We start from the raw sequence: 20,459 nt of genomic DNA on the forward strand, positions 1-20,459 counted from the left end.
CTCAGGTCTCCCTGTTTTATCTGGGTTCCCATGCTGTGCGGGCCTCCCCCAAAATGAGGATGTGCCACGGTGACACAGGGTGAGGGAAAAATCCAAAGTGATGCAGGTGGTCACACATCAAGCAAACCAGCCACAAATATAACCCACTTTATTAACATAAAGTGCAAAGCTCTTGAACCTTGTCAGCAATTAGTAACCCAAACATTTAGGAACGTGTCAGAAACTGAACTGAAAGGCTTTCCCTGTTACTTCAGAGAGAACAAGAAGCGGGCAGGAGAGCACCATTACTTATCAAAGGAGGCCACAGTGAATCCCTGGCACCATGTCAGTCTCACAACTCCCCTCTTTCTTCAGACTTTCTTCCAATATCTTCCATGATTTGCTCCAGGTCCAGGTCACTAGAGGCTTCATCTTCAAGACAGACACTTCCAGGCTCCTGAATCACTGGCTCCTGGGGGCTTTCTGTCCCCAGCAAAGGAAAGGCTCTGGGATGAGTTGGTGGGGTAAGACCCTTTGGCACCATTCCAACTTCCTTTTCCTCAGACAGGATGGTTGCTGAAGTCTTGATTTGGGGAACTTGAAATCTCTTCTTAGGTTCTAAATGAAAAAGGAACAAAGTTGAGAGTCCCACTTGTCACTTTATCCTGACTTTTACAGGTCAAATTCTTAAGTCCCTATGCTGGTAAAATCTCTGGAAAAGGTGACCTTTCTTAGTACACAAATATGCGTACTAAGATCAGAAAGACTTAGACTCAAGCCATAAATTAGCCACATGCTCAATATGGGTCTTAAACAATTTTAAACTCTCTGAGCATCAGTTTTCTTGTATTTAAGATGGCAGCCATAGTGGCGGCTCACGCCTGTAATCCCAGCACTTGGGAGGCTGAGGCAGGAGGATCGTTGCGAGTTCAAGACCAGCCTGGGCTACAAAGTGAGCTCAAGGCCAGCCTGAACTACATAGCGAGACCCTGTCTCAAAAAGACAAAAAAAAAAAAAAAAAAAAAAAAAAAGATGGCAGCCATCTAGTCATAGAGCTACTGAAAGAATAGAAGGAGCAAGCATGGAAGTATGTGTCAGCCATGGCAAAACCCAACGAACATGTTCTTTTCAATACCATTTCCTATTCCTGGATCCAATCAAATCAGTGATCATTATGTTTTTCCTTTTTTTTTTTTTTTTTATCGGTACCAGGGATCGAACTCAGAACTGCCTGCTTGCAAGGCAGGCGTTTATGCCGCTGAGCTAAATCCCCAGCCCCCATTTCTTTTTTCTTTTCTTTTCTTTTTTGAGGCAGGGTCTTGCTATGTAGCCCAGGCTGATCTCAAACTCAGTGGTCCTCTTGCCTCAGCCTCTTACCTGCTAGGATTACAGGCATGTGCTACCACACCCAGCTTCATTACGTTTCGTAGTGTGTTCTGGGCACAATCCAAGACATACCCTTTCATTCTTTTTTTTTTTTTTTTTTTTTTTTGTCTTTTTCGCTTTTTTTATCAGTACCGGGGATCAAACTCATGACTGCCTGCTTGCAAGGCAGGCGCTTATGCCGCTGAGCTAAATCCCCAGCCCCTACCCTTTCATTCTTAATTTCATGCTTTCTTCAAAGTAATGAAAAACTGCAGGAATAGTCACAAACAATCCAGAGAGGAGACAACAGACATAGACTTCATTTCCTCACAATTTTTTAGATGTTGAACCTTACCTGGTTGGTCCAGATCTGCAGTCCTCTGCCCTGCTTTTCTTTCGATGATAGGTACAGGGGGCACTGAGGTTTCATTGTACAGACATCTCTTGGTTACCTTCTTTTTCAGGATCTTGTCTTGTCCATCTGCCATGCCTGCATCACCCCCATGCCCCAAACATGAAGATGTATTTCTCTAAACAACAGCATGGCAAAGGCAGATGGTCCCCCCACATTTAGTTTCTGCCCTGTTCAACATCTGCTCATTCTATCCCGTGAGTTCCCTCAGTGATTCCAAGTTCCCCAACCATCTTTTTTTTTTTTTTCTTCTCCCTGGATCTTCTTTCTCTTTAAGGTTCCCTTCAGAGCCTGCCTGCTCCAGGAAGTTATCCTTCCTGGCTAAGAATTTAAAACCTTACAACTTAAGGTTTTATCACCTTACCCTAAGATTTTATGAAACACAAAATGCAGAGGCCTGCCAGGCACAGTGGCACATGTCTGTAATCTCATAATTACAGATATTCTAGGAGGCTGAGGCAGGAAGATCAAAGGTTCAAGCCCAGCCTGGGCCAACTTTAGCAATCTAGAGATTCTATCTCAAATTTTTAAAAAATACAAAAAAACAAGAAAATGGCTGGAGATGTACCTTAGTACAAAGGTCTTTGGTTTAATCTCTATTACAGCAATAATTAATTAAAATCAGGCTATGCCTGCCTTCCTAACACTATCCACTAGTCTTGTCTGTTTTTTCAGGTCTGGAGCTGAAACAATCAGTGAGGTTCCACTACTCCTAGATCCCCTTTTTAGCCTGGGCCTGCCTTTGCTGTGTGAAATGCCCCTTTTCCAGGTGGCTTGCTCACCTTTTGGTTTTGGGTTTTTGGTCTTTATCTTGGCTGACTTGGGACCAGGAAAAGTTGGGTCCTGTGGACAGTAAAGAAATTTTTTAAAAAGATAAACTGAGTCACATAACTATTTTTAATAGAGAAGGATACTATAAAATAATGGGTAGGCTGATTCCTGAAAAGGGTTGTCTGAATTTGACATTGTCTAAATGTGTGGCAACACAAAGAAAATGTTTGCTGACCTTCTCATTGCATTCAGTATTAGTCAATGCAAGGTTTTATGCATAAAAGAAAAGTAGGCCAGGGATTTAGCTCAGTGGCATAAAGCACCTGCGTGGCAAGTGCAAGGTCATGAGTTCGATCCCCAGTACCAAAAAAAAAGAAAAAGAAAAGTAGGCCACAAACATGACAAAAATAGGTAAATTTAAAATTAAAAGGGAAAGTCAAAAATCTGTATTTCATATTCCTCCAACAGATGTGAAGAAAATATGTGACTGAATGTCCTAAGTGTCCACGTGGGCGGGAGAACATGTAGACAGAAGCAATCTGCTGTTCTCTTAAAATTGCCCCAGGTAAAACTAAAGAAATACAGTAAAATTGAGCTTATAATCAGGAATTTCTGAGAAAGATGAGAAATCCACAGAATGGGGAAGAAGAGAGCCTGAGATATAAGACCAGTTGGCTAGGGGACCCCAGGCCAGGACGGGATGGCACAAAATAAATGTAAACCCATGCAAACCAGATCCTACGGAACCTCCCAAAGGAACTCCGAGATCTTGTTCTAAACTAACACTTCATGCTAATCTTACTTTTTTCTCTTTGTCCTCCATGTCTAACTCCTTTTCCTTCTCCATGATGGACTCAGGGCTATTAGCCCTGAGTCCAGATACCATTAAACCTAGAACAGAGGGAAAAAAGGCTGATTTATTCCCCAAAATAGTTGATGTGTTAATGGAACAAATTCCAGAGAATCCTTCTTCTAACTCCACCTTCTGTGTCCAAATAATACTTTTCCAAAACATGTAACTTGATTATCATGATTTTCAAAATGCATCACTATTTACACACACCCTACCCCTCTTCTCCCCCTTTTCTCCCATTTCCATCTCCACCACCTGTCCATATATCCTGAATAGTGGATCAATGACACTCATAAAAACCTCTTATTACAGAATCCAGAGTAGGCTGAAGACACAGAATATAAAATAAAGAAAACCTGAACTATTACTTTCACGGAAGAATCCCTCCCTTCCCCCTCCAGTCCTCATCCTCCACTTCTACCTCTTTTTTCTTCACTCCTGTCAGGTCCACAGTATCGATTCCAGAAGCCAAACAAGTTAACCCGCTCCTGAGGGAATCGAGAAATAAAAGCATTATCCACTACTGTCCAGGAACTGCAATTGCCCCGTCCTCTAGATTTGTCATAAGAAAATTTATGTTCATTTTCTATACAATTTCATTTGAAATATCCTACTAACCTTATCTATACTTTTGCAAATTAGTTACAATCTTTTTCCAGTTAAATCATAATTCAACAAAACACTGGAGAAAAAAATCTGCAAGTTTCTCATTCTCCTTCCCAGCCTCACATCTTATTGGTAGAAACTGAGGGTAAAAACTGACCAAATAAAAGAGAAAGTAGGGTGTATATCATTGAGACCTGAAGCTAAACAGGAAGGTAAGATGTCACAGTGTTTGGGCCAAGAGGAGACCCCTCTTGTTTAAGGGCAAGAAAGGAATGGGCAACTTAAGGAGTCAAGGGAATCTGGGAGAATCCGGAAGAAAAGAGCAGTTCTGCAGTAGACTGCACAGCAGGGCACGGTGACGTACACCTGCAATTCCACTGCTCGGGAGGCTGAGTAGAAGGATCACTGAGTTCAAGGCCAGCCTGGCTACAAAGTGAGCTTACGGCCAGCCTGAACTGTATAGTGCAAACCACCTCAGACAAAAAAGTTCAATAAAATAAAATTAAAAAATAAAAACAAAAGCAAAAACTAGACCCCACAGTCAAGAAGTACAATCAGTTTTTTAAAATGAAGAGTATACAGTGAAATGAAAAGTATACGGTGTGTGTTTTGTGTCCAAGTTCTGAAGAGGAACAAATATGGGGTCTGAACACTCTGCCACCTGAATGCCAGTCTGCTTTGCTTTATGAGCCATCACTATGGCTACTTCCAGTTGCTGCGTGTAGTCCTTGTTCCTGCACTTTTTCTGAAACGGAGCAAGGTCAGAGTCAATGATAAATACTGCTTTAAAGATTAGTCAATAATAAACAGTATACTGCCACCTATTGGACAACATCTTAATTACATGTGTTTCAACTAGAATAGAGAGGATACACTTAATCTTTTGGACTCTGACACAGCACTCCCCTTCTACTTAATAAACCATTCCTAGCAAATGTTTCAACCAACATTTTGGTCTTCTCTCCAAAATAAATCCAGTGAGAATTTTAGAAAAAATAAAGAGACTGAAGGAGGTCAAGTGAGTTCACATTTTCAAGTTTCTTTACACCCAGCTGCTTGATATAATCTTTACTGCTTAATTTTCTAAGGCTCCTGAGCTGCTGGGCCTCTTTGCTCATTTGAAAGCTAGTCAAAACCAAAGCAACTACAGAGAGGAAATACTATTTAGTCCATTTTGTCTCCCAGAAGCCATCTGGGAATGGCCTGGAGACAGTTTTTGGTTGTCACAACTAGGAGCAGGGTAAGGAGGATAAGGGTAGGGGATGTCACTGACAAAATATAAACAGAATCTGGGCATGGTGGTGCATGCCTCTAATCCCAGCAGCAGTGGGAGGTTGAGGCCCGAGGATCATTGCAAATTTGAGATCAGCCTGGGCTACAAAGTGAGCTCAAGGGCTCAGGATTTAGCTCAATGGCATAAGCACCTGCCCATAAATTCAATCCCTGCTACCAGAAAAAAAAACTGAGCTTGAAATCAGCCCAAACTGAATAGCAAGACCCTGTCACACACACACACAAAAAAAAAAATCAGAGTCCAGGGAAGCTGTTAAAAATCCTATAATGAAAGTGGGCATCGTGGCACAACCCTGTAATCCCAATAGTCATGAAGCTGAGGCAGGAGGATCATTGCAAGGTTAGGCCAGCCTGTGTTACACAGTGAGTTGAAGGTCAGCCTGAATTACAGAGCAAGACCCTGCCTCAAAAAAATATCATAATGCACGGACATTATTCCACAACAAAAGATTATTTTGCCCACAATGCTTATAGTGCTGAGACTGATAAATTCTAACTTAATCTGGGCCCTTTGTCTCCTACTTTTGGTTTGGCTCAGTTTAGAAAACTTCCATCTTTAAAAGCCCCTCCTTAAAGTTTTGTAAATAAGGAGGGGAAGAAGGTTGAAGGGAGGGAAGGGGATTGGGGAAAAAAGAGAAATAAAGATATATTATGTACAAATTCCACATGATGAATGTGAATGTCACCATAAGCCTCATGAATAACTCAGCACACCTGGTCAGACATAGTACTTTCTCCCAACAATCCCCCCTGAGAGCAGGCTGGGTTTAATAAAGGAGGTATTTCATTTTCCAGGTCTCTGTATCATAGCAGACTCCCAGGGTTTGCTCACCACTCCTGTTTGCTCCAGAGATAGCTCTTGGAAATTCTTTAGCATGTTCGCTGGAATCCAAGCACGAGAAACCGTTTCTCCAAAAAAAGTCACATGGTACTTAGTCTGCAATAAAAGACATGATCATGTATGGCTCCTGTCCTTCTCCCTGCTTTTCTCCTCTTATCAGAAAAGGTGGAGGAAGATGGGATGAATCATAAAGAAAAGTGACTGGCCTCCTACACTCCCTGAAGCCTGACATACCTACCTCATCATTCTACTGTACTTCCATTTCGACCTCAGGAATTCTGGCCAATTATCAAAATCCTAGCACAATTATCAAAACCATAAATGTCCTACTAATGGATATTTAATTAGATTAAAGTTCAGTTCTGTGAGTACTTACCACCATGTCTGTCACTCTAGCTAAGTGTATTTCCATTTTTGTCTGCTGGCTAGGTCTATGTTTCTAACTCTAAACATCTCTTAGGATGAATGTATTCGTTACTCTGTCCTGAAGCAGGAAACTCACCGGAAGAGAATCAAGATGAGAAGCAAAAAGAAAATATTCCCCCAAGTCAGGATCAGATTCTACCATGCCTGGCCACCTAGAGGATAGATGGGCACAGGAGACGGAAGAGAAGGGGTTAGATGAGCAGAACACTACCTCATCAATACACACACAGAAAAGGGCAATGTGAATAAAAGATTCGAAACATATACGTCACCCAGGTTAGTCCCTTCCAGAGGCCACTACCAAATGATCAAAGTGACTTCCATCAACCTTATTGTCTTTCCTTTGCAACCTCCCACATCTCAATTTTGTAACACATTAGGCCACCTCTTCCTTTCCTACTCAATTATGTACCATGTCAGGTCCTCTTTTCCAGAGATACCACTCCATCCTAAAAGCTCCAGCAAACATACCTTATAAAAGCCTCAACGCTGAGTATTTTTTCTCCCTTGTCCCATGTTTTTGTTTTTTTAAGGCAGGGTCTTGCTATACAGTCCAGGCTGACTGTGAACTGACTTTGTAGCCCAGGCTGGCCTCAAACTCACCTCGATCCTCCTTGCCTCAGCCTCCTGAGTGCTGGGATTACAGGCACATGCCACCAAGCCTGCCCCCCTGCCATGTTCTTTCTAAGGCAAGTACCATCATGTGTCTTTTATTGCAGACTAAGTACCATGTTATTCATTTCCTTCCCTCCCTGCTTGAATCCATAATTCCCAAGTTCAGAAAGAACGCTACGACTAAGTCATGGTTCCCTACCAGGGGTAACCATATTGCTTGGCCCAGATGAGGGATCCTGGAACATAGGAGGCATAGACCACTTCACTCTCATTCCCTGTCCAGGCCACCTCAGGAATGTCACAGCAATTATATTCCAAGTCTGCCAAGAGAGAAAGAATAAAGGAATATGAGGAGATCTATAAGGAAAAATCCAGATGCAGGCTGGAAGAGGACAAGAAAGAATGTTAACAGGTGGCACCAAAGGGCAACTGGGGAAGAAGCCACCCATGGAGGAAATGCAGACTTCATAATACTTTGCTACCTCGTAATACTTTGAAGAGATTCTAACCTCTGGCTTACACCCCACAGTGTGATTCTGCTCCCAACTATGGAACAGAATGGAGGTAATTTCTCTGAGACTGTTTACTCATCTGTAAAATAAATAAGGTGGGCAAGATCATCGTAATGTCTTCTAAGCAGTTTTAAACATTTTATAATTTTAAGCTCACTGGATGTTTTTCTCCTGCTTTTCTTCCTCTATCTCATATCCCTTCCTGACCACCAAGCCAAAACTAATATTTTAATCATGAATTACAGGATCAGACCAGTTTTGAAGAAAATGAAATTCACTTAGTAATGTACTCAGATTCCAGGCCCCTCCACATAACATAACTCTGCAGAGTGTCTTCTTCCACCTTTATGCCCAGATTCATCTCAACAGGAAGGGAAGATTGTGTCTTTCTCCCACTCATCCCAAAGACCTCTTGAGTACTTACTACACTTAAATGCTATTTACCTAAAGAACGCATGCAGGAGAAAAAAAAGAGGGAACAATAAAAACTGAAAAAACAAAACAAAACAACACACTGCAACTCCTTTTTACCTGTATTCTGGTTACAGGACCAATTATCTGGGAGAACTGAGGGGTCAATGTTCCCACACAGCTGCCTCCATTTCCTACAGTTTGGAGAGGAGCACTGAACCCAGACTATACAATGACCTATGGCAGGAAAAAAACTGAAATGAGAGACTTTAAAACACACTCTGCTTTCCTCAGTGTCGTCACTTGAATCATAACTTTCTCACCTATCCTCAGAATGCCATCTCCATATAGACTTTGTCAATCTCTAAATCTCTAAATTAAAAATAACAGCAGCAAGGCTCAAAGAAGATAATGGCTTGCTCAGGAGCCATCTAACTTGATGACAGAGTTGACCTTAGAACTTCAATCACATTGTGACCTTTTGAGGCAGAAAGGATTATTTCCTATATTAACTGCTATTCAACTCAGAAGTTGTCAAGGATCTAGCTCAGTGGTAGAGCACATGCCACACGCAGTCCTGAGCACCACCCACAGGGTGAAAAAAAATCCTGATGTCTTTGCAGATAGTGCCTTATTCATTCCCTTGATGCCCTGATACTACTGAAAAGTTCTTCTGAAGGGCTACTGAGAATCTCATTCGTGTATTCACAGTTCTAATCTGAATCTCAACTATTTACCTGTTATACAAGTTGTAACCTTTAGGTTAGGTTAACAGCCCTGGATTCATCTTCCTTTTTAAAAAAAAAAAAAAAAAAACCCAGGTTTAAGTCTAGCATTACTCCACTAACTATTTACTTCGAACCCCACTCAAAGGAAAACTCTTCTTTTATCCATTACCTTCCAAACCTCTACCCCACCGTATTCTCATGTCTTCTAAACTGACCCTATGCCCCACAGCCTTTTCCCTCTGCTTCCCAAACTCTCCCATGCATCCTGTGAAGATCCAGACTTAAGCAACTAACATCCACATATCCTCAACCTCTTCTCTGAAACTCTACCTCCTTTTAGAAATCTTAAGACCCACAAATGACACTGTCCCACCCAACCCCACCCAAGACCCCTAAATAGAGTCTGCTCCTTCTCGCACCTCCACATCTCTCAGGTCAGAAGTGGAGCCACATCATCCTTACTCCTGTCATCACCACTCCTCTCCTCTTATAAAAACCCTTTCCTTTGAGGTCCATGCTATGGACTCTACTGCCTTGTACTACCCTCATACAGGTGCTGGCATCCACCTCAGTTTCCTCCTCCTTCAACCTTGAGTCTAGATGAGCACCACAGCCACAAAAATAACTCACAATGCACCTATTCTCTCAGTTTCATGAACTTATCTTCCCTGTCACTTCAGCAACCCACTCTCACATCCATGTGCCCCAACCAGTCTTCTGCAGGAATCCACACCCTCTGAGTCACTTATCCAAACATCCTCCCTGGCAAAAATGCCTTATCCTCCTACCTCATCTGTTCACAAGCTGCTCCACAACTTTCACTTCATCTTACTCTGCAATCTATTGGTCCCTTCAGTCCTTGCTCCTTGATAGCAACCTCTGCTCTTCACTCTGGCCAGTTAGCCTTGAATCCATGACTCCTCCAGACACCTCCAATTCCTTTCTCTTCTGTCCTTCTGAGATGAAAGAGGTAAAACTCCACCCTGAATGAACCCAATTCTACCTTTTTGTTTACCCTGCTGCAGATAAGCACAAATAAGAGAAAAATCATTTAACCAAGTACATATGCATCACTCCAGACTCACAATTTTCACCAACCAATATATTCCTCCAGTTAATTTGTTTCCTATTGTCCAATTTTACCTTAAGTGCCTGAATACAAGGGATGACCCCCCACACCAAAATCACCCCTCAGAAAACAAGCAACTTATATTTATAAGTTCTTTCAAAATATCATATATTACGGGTTACTTTCTCAATTACTTTAAGAACAAAGTACTAGTTGGGAATGATATATTAATCAGAAATGAACATTGCTAATAATAGTTTTGGACACTGATAGAGGTGATCCAGCAAGACTGAAAAAATTAGGTGAAGGAGCTGGGGACCACAAAAGTTAATATAGATCAATAAAATAAATGGTTCACTATGAAAGCATACTCCACAAGTATGTTCTTCTTCTACTCTTTTCCACTTTCTTTCAGGTAACTCCTTAAACTAGAAGCTAATCATCTTCAACAAATCCTCTTACTTCTTCCATCCCCCAATATCCAATTCATTACCAAGTTCTGACAATTTTATCTCTAAAACTATCCACTTTTCTATTTTAATCGTCATAAACCAAGCCACCAAAACCACTAATCCTAGCACTAATTTAGGATCCTAGAACAGATTTTTCAGCTCTTCCCTAAATACTCCATTCACCAATTAACCCCCAAAGAATCATCTGAAGACATGAATGTGACGATCTTGTTTCCTGATTAAAATTCACCAATGACTTCCCACTGGTGCTCACTCTGGAGCAGTTACTTAGATCAAGCCACTGCCAACCTCTTTCCTTTTTCCCAGAGCTATCTTTCCATCCCCCGCCCTTGCTCTCTCAACGCTGATCACACAGGCTTTTACCTTAAGTGCTTGAACACAAGGGATGACCCCCCCCCCACCAAAATCATCCCTCAGAAGACAGGCAACTTATATTTAGCACTAAGAATATGCCAAACTTTATTCCACATAAAACCCTCTCTTAGCCAGGTATGGAGGTGAACACCTGTAATATTAGCACTCAGGAGGCTGAGGCAGGAGTATCATCTCAAATTTGAGGCTACATAGTGAATTCAAGGCTGTCCTGAACTACATAGCAAGACTCTGTCTCAAAAACAAACACGCAAACAAACAAACAAACAAAAAAACCCCTCTTCTACTTCTCACTTGGATAACTTCTACTCTTCTTCAGATTTCAGGTAAAATAAAATTTTCTTAGAAATGCATTCCATGACTGGTCCAATTTTACTTAGGTCTCCTTTATTTCCTCTTATGACACTGCTCCTTTCCTGCACAGCGCTTAATGCAAACTGTCTTCACTGTTTCTACTTCCTACTTCAAGAGACTCTCCTGGCCTTGGCAACTGAGAAACAGAAAGAATGGCTCACAGATAGCAAGAGACTGACAAGTTCACCGCAGTCATAATTCAACTCACATGCGCCACCTAGGGAATGAACTCCCACCTGCTAGTCCAAAGTCTCGTTCTTGGGGGAAAGGTACATACCAAGTGATCGGGCGATATAAACCTAATGACAATGACACAAGTTTATCTGAACTAATTAGAAAAGTCCTAAGTATTCCAATAGTTCTCAACAGGAATATCTGAGTTTACATATTCACATAAAGTCAAAAGTAAAAACTATGTCTTGTCATCAAATTTCCCAATGTCATCTTATTTTGTACAACACATTGTTTATAAACTAAACTGTAAATTCTACAAAGGGCTATCAAATTTGCTCACTACCGTATTTATATCAACTAGTGAAATACCTAGTGCATAATATAAGGAACTAATAACCATTGTTAGAATAACGAGCTGGTGACATAGTTCAGTGGTAGAACCCTAGATTCAAAACCGAGCACCAAAGGAAAAAACACCAAAGAATAAATGCATCCATATACAGCATATTCTTACACACCCTAAACTCAGTCTTAATAGCTAAAGTGTCCCTTTTTCCTGAGGAAACTAGAACCTATAAATCTCTTCCCTTTCATATCTCTTCAATCTTTCCCTCTCTATAAATATGTTTCCCTTGGCACGTAAGTATATCCAAATTACTCTCTTTTTTACTCTTGTATTTTATTTATTTTATTTACAGTGTTGTGGATGAGATCTAGTACCCTGCACACATGGTAGGCAAGCACTTTACTCAGCTACACTCATAGCCCTTTTAAAAGAAATTCATAAAAAAACAACTCTCCCACAAATCTCCACTCATTCCCTTTTATGCACCATTTTCTTCCTCTTTCTTTTCACATCTAGACTAACTGAAAAAGTATTTACCATTCAACCAAAATTATAACCTGAAATTCATCCTTACCAATCCATGCAGTTGCTATAACCTAGACCCCAGTACTTCCCATCTGTGATATCTTTTGAGCTTTTCAAATCATTATCCTCTTTGACTTATCCAGGGTAACATTGAGATCGCTGACCACTCCAGCTTTCTTCAAATTCTCTCTTCGCCTGGTATCTGTGATAGCACACTCTTCTAATTTCTCCACTACCTTTCAAGCCTCATTTTAGCTTTCTTCCTGGGCACCATGCAGAATGTCTAGTACATAACAGATATCTAGTAACTATGGATTCTGTGAATAAATGACTGAATAGATAAAAAATTTCTCCCTCTCCCTCAGCAATATATCCTCTAACAAGAACGTGTGCGAGGGGGCTGGGGATTTAGCTCAACAGCATAAGCACCTGCCTTGCAAGTGTGCGGTCAGGAGTTCGATCCCTGGTACTAATTTAAAAAAAAAAAAAGAATGTGTGAGAGATAAATTATAGACTTTGTAGAGCTTTCTCTAACATTTTAACCCCAACTTTTGTCTTAATCTCAACTTTTCAACCCAACTAGGTTTTCCAAACCATGGCTAAACTCACCAAAACCATTTCCTTTTCTTTTTTGCTGATTTCTGGACTGAGAATGATTCTGAATCCTGTATCCCAGTCGGTCTCTCTGTCTGTGCTTGCGTCTACCTTGAGGTGTCTCCATTTTTTCATCTTCTGAGATGAAAAACATGGAAATATAAAACATGGAATAATATAAAACATGGAAAGTGGAAAGATAAATAATTTCTCTACAGGCAGGTAAAACAAGAATGATAACCAAAGTGTTGTAAGCCCTGAGTGGAACTTTCTCGGCCTGCCCATTACCTCATTCCCTTTCTGCAGTAAGTACTTGAGCCAGGGCTCACTATGTATTTGACTATACTTACGAGCCTCCTTCTTTCTTTTGCTTAAGTCAAGCCTGTTAAGTTTCTTCTCAGAGACTTTAGGAATTGCTTGGCCTGGCTCAGATGCCCTTATCTCAGGGGTAACTTCACCTTCCAGAGAAGCTGAAATCTCTGATGTATGAGGTACCATTATCTTCTCCCTAAAAATGATACATTTTAAAGGAAAAGTTAAAAGGGAGAAACATCAGTACCAATCTTTTGAAAGAACCTGAAGGTAAAAGACAGAAGAATTCTAGTTTTGGGGCTGGGAATGTAGCTCAGTACATGCTTAGCAAGCACTAGGTCCAAGTTCAATCCCTACCACCAAAAAGAAGGAATTCTAGGGTTGTTAAGGCCTCCTAAAGTCCTTTTACCCATTTACTTGACTATTTTTCCCCCAGCCCAAACAGTTCTCTTTCCTAGCTGAGAGAAATCAATAGAAATATGACAAATAGATCACCATTTACAAATAAGTCCACCCTGTGTTCTACGCACCGGTCTGGAATCAACTTACCCACTGGCATTATCATTATCAGTATCGGAAGCAACAATTTCTGGTTCTTTGTCCGACTGGATACACACTGTTGTCTTTACACAAGATGACTCTGTAAAATTAAGGCCAGATCCCATCCCTCCCAAAACAAAACACTATAAGCAAAGAAGCATAAGAAGAAAACAACTACAGCACTCCAGTATTTTCTGCTAAAACAGTTCATTAAAATATCTCTTCCATGTTGCCCAAAAGAACCTACCTCTGGCCTCTTACTGTATGATAGAACATTAGTCTTTAAAGTTTCAGGAAAAATTACAAATCTGTATCTTCCTACAAGCCTTTCCTGATTTATCTTCCTCATTCCAACTAGATAGTAATTTTATTTTACACATGCAAAAACTATGCTCTGCGTTGTATACAATTTTTCTTCAAAATTCTAGGAATGAAAGTACAGTAAGAATGTCTGAGACATCAGACCATTCTAGTTGGCCTTGTCACCTTATGGAAGTCTCATGGCCAATACTATACAGCTTTTTATTTTAAAGAATAAAATCCTTGAGTAGATATAAATCAGTTTTACACACATAAATATATAAAAGCAGATTGGAAGGAGGGCATGGTGGTGCACTCCTGTAACCCCAGCACTCAGGAGGCTGAAGCAGAAGGATCATTTCAAGTTCAAGACCAGCCTGAACTACATAGTGAGACTCTGTCTCAAACACAAACACACACACACACACACACACACACACACACACACACACACACACGAACACACACACAAAAGAGTAAATGGAAACTAAGTTCTTCAAATCTGGAAAGTAACTTATCTTTTCTAAGAAGATTGGAAAAAATATAAAAAATAAATTAAAATTGCATTTAAAAGTTTAGGATGAGACTACTCTGAAGTCAAGGTAATCTGCTTTTCTAAAACTTCATATCCTTTATCTAAGGAGATTCAGCTACAGTCCTATTTTGGGGCATGAAATATTTCATCTAATATTTTCTTACTCTGGAAGACAGGAAAAAAGGACAGAAGCTGTCAAACTTACACTCCTCTCGAAGCCGGGCGTGGTGGCTCACGCCTGTATTCCCAGCACTCGAGAGGCTGAGGCAGGAGGATCGTTGGGAGTTCAAGACCAGCCTAGGCTACAAAGTGAGCTCAAGGCCAGCCTGAACTGCACAGCGAGACCCTGTCTCAAAAAGACAAAAAAAAAAGAAAAAAAAAAAACGTACACTCCCCTCTTGTAACGTCACTCTGCCTGAAATCTTTTTCTCTCACATAGGCCATACCATACCCAAGCACTCCTTGAGGGACTTGCGTAGCACAGTCTGGACAATCTCCTCAAATTCTGCATTGGTAAGAATTAATTTTTCCTGTAAAGACAAGGATAGAAAGGGAAACTGCTTATTTTTTTCACAATGATCTCCTCTGCTATGGCAGGAGATTCACAAGACTAAAAGCATGAAGTCAATATATCTAAGATCATATCCTCCCTCCCAGATCTGGGAACAAGGGAGTCAAAGCGGAGGAAGCCATTTATAAAGTCTCTGTCTACTTCTACTCCCACCTCTACCCACCCACCCCATTATTTCTGGCTAAATGCGTTTATCAAAAAATTTTATGTCTCTGAGAAGAAAAAGGATGTTCAACAAAGGAAACAAAAACTGGAAACTACAGGATGCCTTTCCCCAACATGAAAAGATTCTGTTTGTCTAATCCTGGTGGGAGGCAGAGCAGGAGGAACTGTCCCACTAGAGTCCATCAGTGTGATGATACCTTTCCATTCTTCTCTATTGGCTTCCTGTCTTGAGCCTTTCCCTTCTTCTCACGGCCAAGCCTTGGACCATTCTCGCTGACAGCCTTCTCCTTCTTCTCTAGTCTGGCCTTTGGTTGTCTCGGCTTGGCCTCAGCCTTTGAGGAACCGATCCCCAGAGTCTCTTTGGGTGAATCAGGGCTACTAGGTATCATGCTATGCAATTTTTGTGTAGGTGGAGCAAAGGCTTTCTTTGGTCCCTTTCCACATTCTGAAAGAAATGTTATTCAGATGGAATTCATGATACACAATCTAACAGAAGTTGCCAAACACTACCATTGACTAGCCATATCAGAATTATAAAAGCTTTAACAAATTCAGATTCCTAGGTTTCTTCCTGTCTACTCCGCCCACCTCCAGGCCTGACATTATGATGAAGTAGTATGGAATGAAGCTCAGAAATCTATAATTTTGGGGCTGGGGATTTAGCTCAGTGGCCTAAGTGCCTGCCTGGCAAGTGCAAGGTTGTGAGTTCAAACCCCACTACCTTAAAAAAAAAAAAAAGAAATATATAATTTTATAAGGATAACTGGCTCTGATAAACTGCCAGGTTTGGGAGCCACTAAGTAATTTAAAGGTGATAATATTTTTTTTTTGGCTTTTTTTTTTTTTGGTAGCGGGATTCGAACTCACAACTACAGGCTTACACAGCAGATGCTTATGCTGCTGCGCTAAATCCCCAGCCCCTAAAGGTGATAAATGCAAGCACATAAGAAGCAGAATTATTAACAATATGTAATCTATTAACTAGTGATTTCCTACTGTTTATTTTTTCTAGAATTTTGTATAACTTGTACCCTTTTTCTGGTTTTTTTTCTTTTTCTCCTTTAATAAAAAAAAAAGAAGTGGAATTATTAAGTGTGAAATTTTTATAATTTGCTCATTTTAACTTTGGATAACATTTTTGAGAAATTAGCTAAACAGCTAGTCAAAATCTATAAATTATTCAAAGCCCACTCTTACGCCTCCTCCTCTATGAAAATTATACTGATCCTCCAAGATGTAAGTAGTATCTATTTCTTTTCTGCTTCTATATTTCTATGCATCTCTTGGTAGCATTCACCATATTCATCTTTATGCTATAGACACATTTAAATATCTTTTTTCTACTTAGGAGTTCATACCTTCCCTGAGCAGAATTTTCTAAGCCATATTTTTCTCAAAGCATCTAGCAGAGTAATAATTTTAACAGAGCAAACACAAAATATGTGTGAAGTGAACTGCCTCTTGGTAGGAAAGATGTCAGAAGGAGAAAATGAGAAAAATGTACAAAGCAACCCCTCCATTCTTGACTCACCCTCTTTCTTCTGCAGTGTTGCCATCATTCATCTCAGAAATGACACTTTCTTTGCCTTTAGAGAAAATTTTAGAAAGAAATTAACTGCTATGTCTCTGATTAAACATGATTTTAAATTGATCTCCCTTATCTTCTGGGGTTCAAGATCTCTCTGCCTGGAACTCCAAACATGTCAGCCTTCTTGACTACATTTCTATGCCAGAGTGGCCAAGTACATGCCAGGGAATAATGACAGTTGCTGTTTTAAAGATAAGCAGCAGTCCTCAGTGTTTTAAGCACCTATAGCCAAGTCTGATGTGGGCAGATGCCTATCCTTAGCTGGACACTCGGGGGGTAGCAGTAATGACAGTAGTACAGCAGTGGTTGTAAGGTGTGGACAGTGGGAGTTACCAAGGGAGCATGTTCCTCCTTTGACAAAGTTGACCTGAATACTTAGAACACAAATAACTTGGCAATTCTGATCTAATTTAGAGGTCCCTACACATAGAGAACCTTCATTTTAAAAATCATCATAATGTTTCTTTTCCCTTTATTAAAATCCTCAGGTTAATAAACTTCCTCAAATACTGGATTCTATCATCAAAGACTTGGTAACTAGCAGAGGGCCCCACAGAACTTAGAACCTTCTTACTATTCTACCAGAACCTGGTCATGAGAACCTAACACCTTCTTTATATTCATAGTTCATCTTCAGTTGACCTCCACTCCTCTCCTTCTTCTGCTCCTCTTTCCCCGCCTCCTCTCTCCAATCAGTTGGACAGAATTTTGTATCACTATTGAGTAAATAAGATGTAGCAACTCTACAAACAGTTCTATATAACAGTGGTATATATCAGTTCTGTTTAATCTAAGGTGAGAATGTGATGATGAACATTATTATTTTTGCATATCAACAGAAGAAATATCCAGGACTTCACTTTCTGATAATTCAAGATACCTCTCCCTGTTTCAGATTAATTTCTTTTTTCCACAGTAACAAACAATGAAAGAAAAATAAGACATTTAATAGCACGTAAAATATCACTTTCTTCTGAATATACTAGGGGCTCTAGACCAAGAATTAATAATTAAAGTTTTGCTTTATTTTCTTTCTTTAGATAAAAACAATACACAGACATGGGAAAACGGACAGACAGCTACAGAAACAGAGCGAGCCCCAAAGGCCTGTGGAAGTACAATCCCTTAACTGGCTCTCACTCACTCAACTTAAAAGGAGGGTCAGGGCTGGGAGTTTAGCTCAGTGGCAGAGCAATTGTCTGGTATCTTTGAGGCCCTGGGTTCAATCCCCAGCACTGAAAAGGGGCAGAATGGAAGGCTAAGAACAAAATGGTACCTCCTCCCCACAACAAAAATCAACGGAAGGTGAAGGAGAATCTCTTTAAAAAGTAGATATAACATGCTAAAAATTATCATATTAGTTTTGAGATGAAATTACCTAGCCCAGCCTATGTGGGGGCACATGCCCATAATCTGAACACCCTGAGAGGCTGAGACAGAAGTGTGAACCCAGCATAGGCAATTTAGGAATGACAGTGTCTCAAAATAATTGGAGGGAGGTGTTAGCTCAGTGTGAAGACTAACACCAAACTAGTCCAGAGGTTCTCAAAATGTGGCCCAAAAGGAGTTCTCTCCTTTTCCCAACTACATATCCATACTAAGATTCGTTTTTCTCACATACTTCTACCAAAACAAGATAATTACAACAGATTAAATGCAGAAACAGATGAAAAGCTGTTTTCTATTAAGCCAGACATAAGATTTACAAAAATGTTAACAGTGCAACTCATGTTAAATGTCCTTTTGGTTAGGAAAACACCTTTTTATCATAAAAAAATTATGCTAATATGTAATGATTTATGGTTATTTCCAAATAAATACATTTTTTTCAGATTATTTTTGCTATTTGCAGAGGCAGAAAGATTTATTAACCCAACACTCCCTGAATTTTTAATGTTACTATCAACAGATACAAACCACACAAAAGTTCTCTGGAGTTCTCTGTAAATTTTAAGAATATAAATGGATTCAGACCAAAAAGTTAAAAGACGTGATTTAGTGAAGTAATTCAATTCAGTCTTGCCAATATGTTCCCAAAGCATTATCTCTTCAAGATTTCCCTCTCCTGACCATACAGTTATTCCTTCCATATTATTTCTTCAGTCCTCAGACTAAGTAAAATCCCTTAAAAGGTACGGTTCTTTACCAGAGACTTCCTAAGCCTCAAAACATTTCACTATTCAAACCAGGTGCCCCTTGTGCACACCTGTAATTCCACACTGAGGGAGGCTGAGGCAGAAGGATCACAAGTTCCCAAGCAATTTAGGAAGATTCTGCTTTAAAAAATGGATTGAGGATATAGATCCCCAGATGGGGAGGAGGTATACTTAAGTGCTCCTCTAAGGACAAAGTCCAATTTCCTTTTAGCTCGAAGTGTAATAGCACGTGAATGCCTTATTTTCATGCCTCAATGAACAGTAGTGGTTTTCTTTCTTTGTACATGCTTTCTGCAAGCCCAATTTAAAACTTTTAACAAGACAAAAAAAAAAAAAAAGGTTCCAGTTTTCCTTGCTGATCATAACAAATTATTTACTATCAGAAGTAACTACCGGTACTAAACTTCCCACACAGAAGTCTGAAAATCATGGTAGGTTTGGGGCAGTAGCTCATCGGTGTAATGCTTGTCTAGGCCCTGGATTCACCACCTATTATATCAAATAAAATAGTTAATTCATGATAAAGTTTCTTGGAGTGCAGAGAAGCCCAACGATGTACACACCTGTCATTTTATAACTTTTTTTTCCCAGCAACAGCTTGCACTATGGACTGCCAGGACTGCCATAGACCTAAGACCAGCCTTTCAAGTGGTTTTCGCTAAAAACGAGTGTGTACCACCTGACATAGTACACACACCCGTAATTCCAGCACTATGGAAGGAAGTGGGGTTCACAAATTCAAGCCCAGCCTGGGCAATTTGATGAGCCTCTGTGTCACAAAACAAAAATATAGCCAGGCATGGTGGTCCACACATATAAGCCCAGCACTCAAGAGGCTGAGGCAGGTGGATCGCTGCAAGCTCCAGCCCAGCCTAGGCTACCTAGGGAGACTTTATCTCAAAACACCAAAAATAATAATAAAAAAGGGGGCTAGGAGCCATGGTGGTGCTCGCCTGTAATCCCAGCATTCAGGAAAAGTTCACAGAGTTCGAGGCCAGCGCGGCTAGTGAGTTCAAGGCTAGCTTGAACTAGATAACGAGAGTCCCTCTAAAAGGGGAGGGGTCGCTAGGGTGAAGCTCAGTGTGAAGATTCTGGGTTCAATCTCCAGTTCCAAAAACGCGAGGAAGCGCCCCGCTGGAACTCCCAGATCCTGCACCATTCCCCGTCACAGGCGGCCAAGCTCTGGCGCTACAAATGCCGAATCCACCAGGAAACCCAACAGGAAGAACCTTCAGGGGGCTCCTATTTTTCCCGTCTGCCTCAAAACCATTTTTACGGATTACAATTAAAACCAGACATTTGACAGAGTTGGAAGTCCGCATCTCCTCTCAGAAAATAAAATGGCGGCTCCTTGCCCCTCTTCCCCACCAAGAACTCGCCCCTGAGAGACAGTCCCTCACCGCCCCCCTGACATTGAGTTATTTCTGTTTGTTTGTGGTAGTGAGTCGGTGAGAGGTTCTGAGGAGGGACGCGAGCTGGTTGTTGCTCAGAAGATCAAGTTTCTCCTCCGGCAACAGGTACCAGGATCAGCCGCACCTAGCACCTTCATCTCCAACCAAAGAAAAGCCAGCTA

The 20,459-nt window shown here is 40.7% G+C and overlaps 1 protein-coding gene across 8 annotated transcripts in view; it reads right to left on the bottom strand.

The window, feature by feature from the left end:
- Positions 1 to 131: 131 nt before the first annotated feature.
- Positions 132 to 20,459, bottom strand: part of Zcwpw1 (zinc finger CW-type and PWWP domain containing 1) — a 27,069-nt gene continuing 6,741 nt past the window's right edge. For 3 of the 8 annotated variants that reach the window (XM_063234214.1, XM_063234213.1, XM_013152692.3), the window contains exons 2-17: positions 16,674 to 16,728; positions 15,340 to 15,587; positions 14,858 to 14,936; positions 13,581 to 13,698; positions 13,070 to 13,227; positions 12,735 to 12,857; positions 8,205 to 8,321; positions 7,361 to 7,481; positions 6,623 to 6,698; positions 6,112 to 6,216; positions 4,648 to 4,731; positions 3,802 to 3,868; positions 3,330 to 3,418; positions 2,539 to 2,599; positions 1,700 to 1,834; positions 132 to 597 (exon numbers count right to left, since the gene is read on the bottom strand). In XM_063234214.1, the coding sequence (XP_063090284.1) occupies positions 332 to 597; positions 1,700 to 1,834; positions 2,539 to 2,599; positions 3,330 to 3,418; positions 3,802 to 3,868; positions 4,648 to 4,731; positions 6,112 to 6,216; positions 6,623 to 6,698; positions 7,361 to 7,481; positions 8,205 to 8,321; positions 12,735 to 12,857; positions 13,070 to 13,227; positions 13,581 to 13,698; positions 14,858 to 14,936; positions 15,340 to 15,587; positions 16,674 to 16,701 (1,875 nt within the window). In that variant the 5' untranslated portion in view covers positions 16,702 to 16,728 and the 3' untranslated portion in view covers positions 132 to 331. Of the gene's footprint in view, positions 598 to 1,699; positions 1,835 to 2,538; positions 2,600 to 3,329; positions 3,419 to 3,801; positions 3,869 to 4,647; positions 4,732 to 6,111; positions 6,217 to 6,622; positions 6,699 to 7,360; positions 7,482 to 8,204; positions 8,322 to 12,734; positions 12,858 to 13,069; positions 13,228 to 13,580; positions 13,699 to 14,857; positions 14,937 to 15,339; positions 15,588 to 16,673; positions 16,729 to 19,449; positions 20,445 to 20,459 lie in introns of those variants that run through there. The other 5 variants (XM_063234216.1, XM_063234218.1, XM_063234217.1 and 2 more) reach the window with 5 other exon arrangements.

Source organism: Cavia porcellus, unplaced genomic scaffold (genome assembly GCF_034190915.1).
Source record: "Cavia porcellus strain 051 isolate PalLab524CR breed Dunkin Hartley unplaced genomic scaffold, mCavPor4.1 scaffold_23, whole genome shotgun sequence".
Taxonomy (NCBI): domain Eukaryota; kingdom Metazoa; phylum Chordata; class Mammalia; order Rodentia; family Caviidae; genus Cavia; species Cavia porcellus.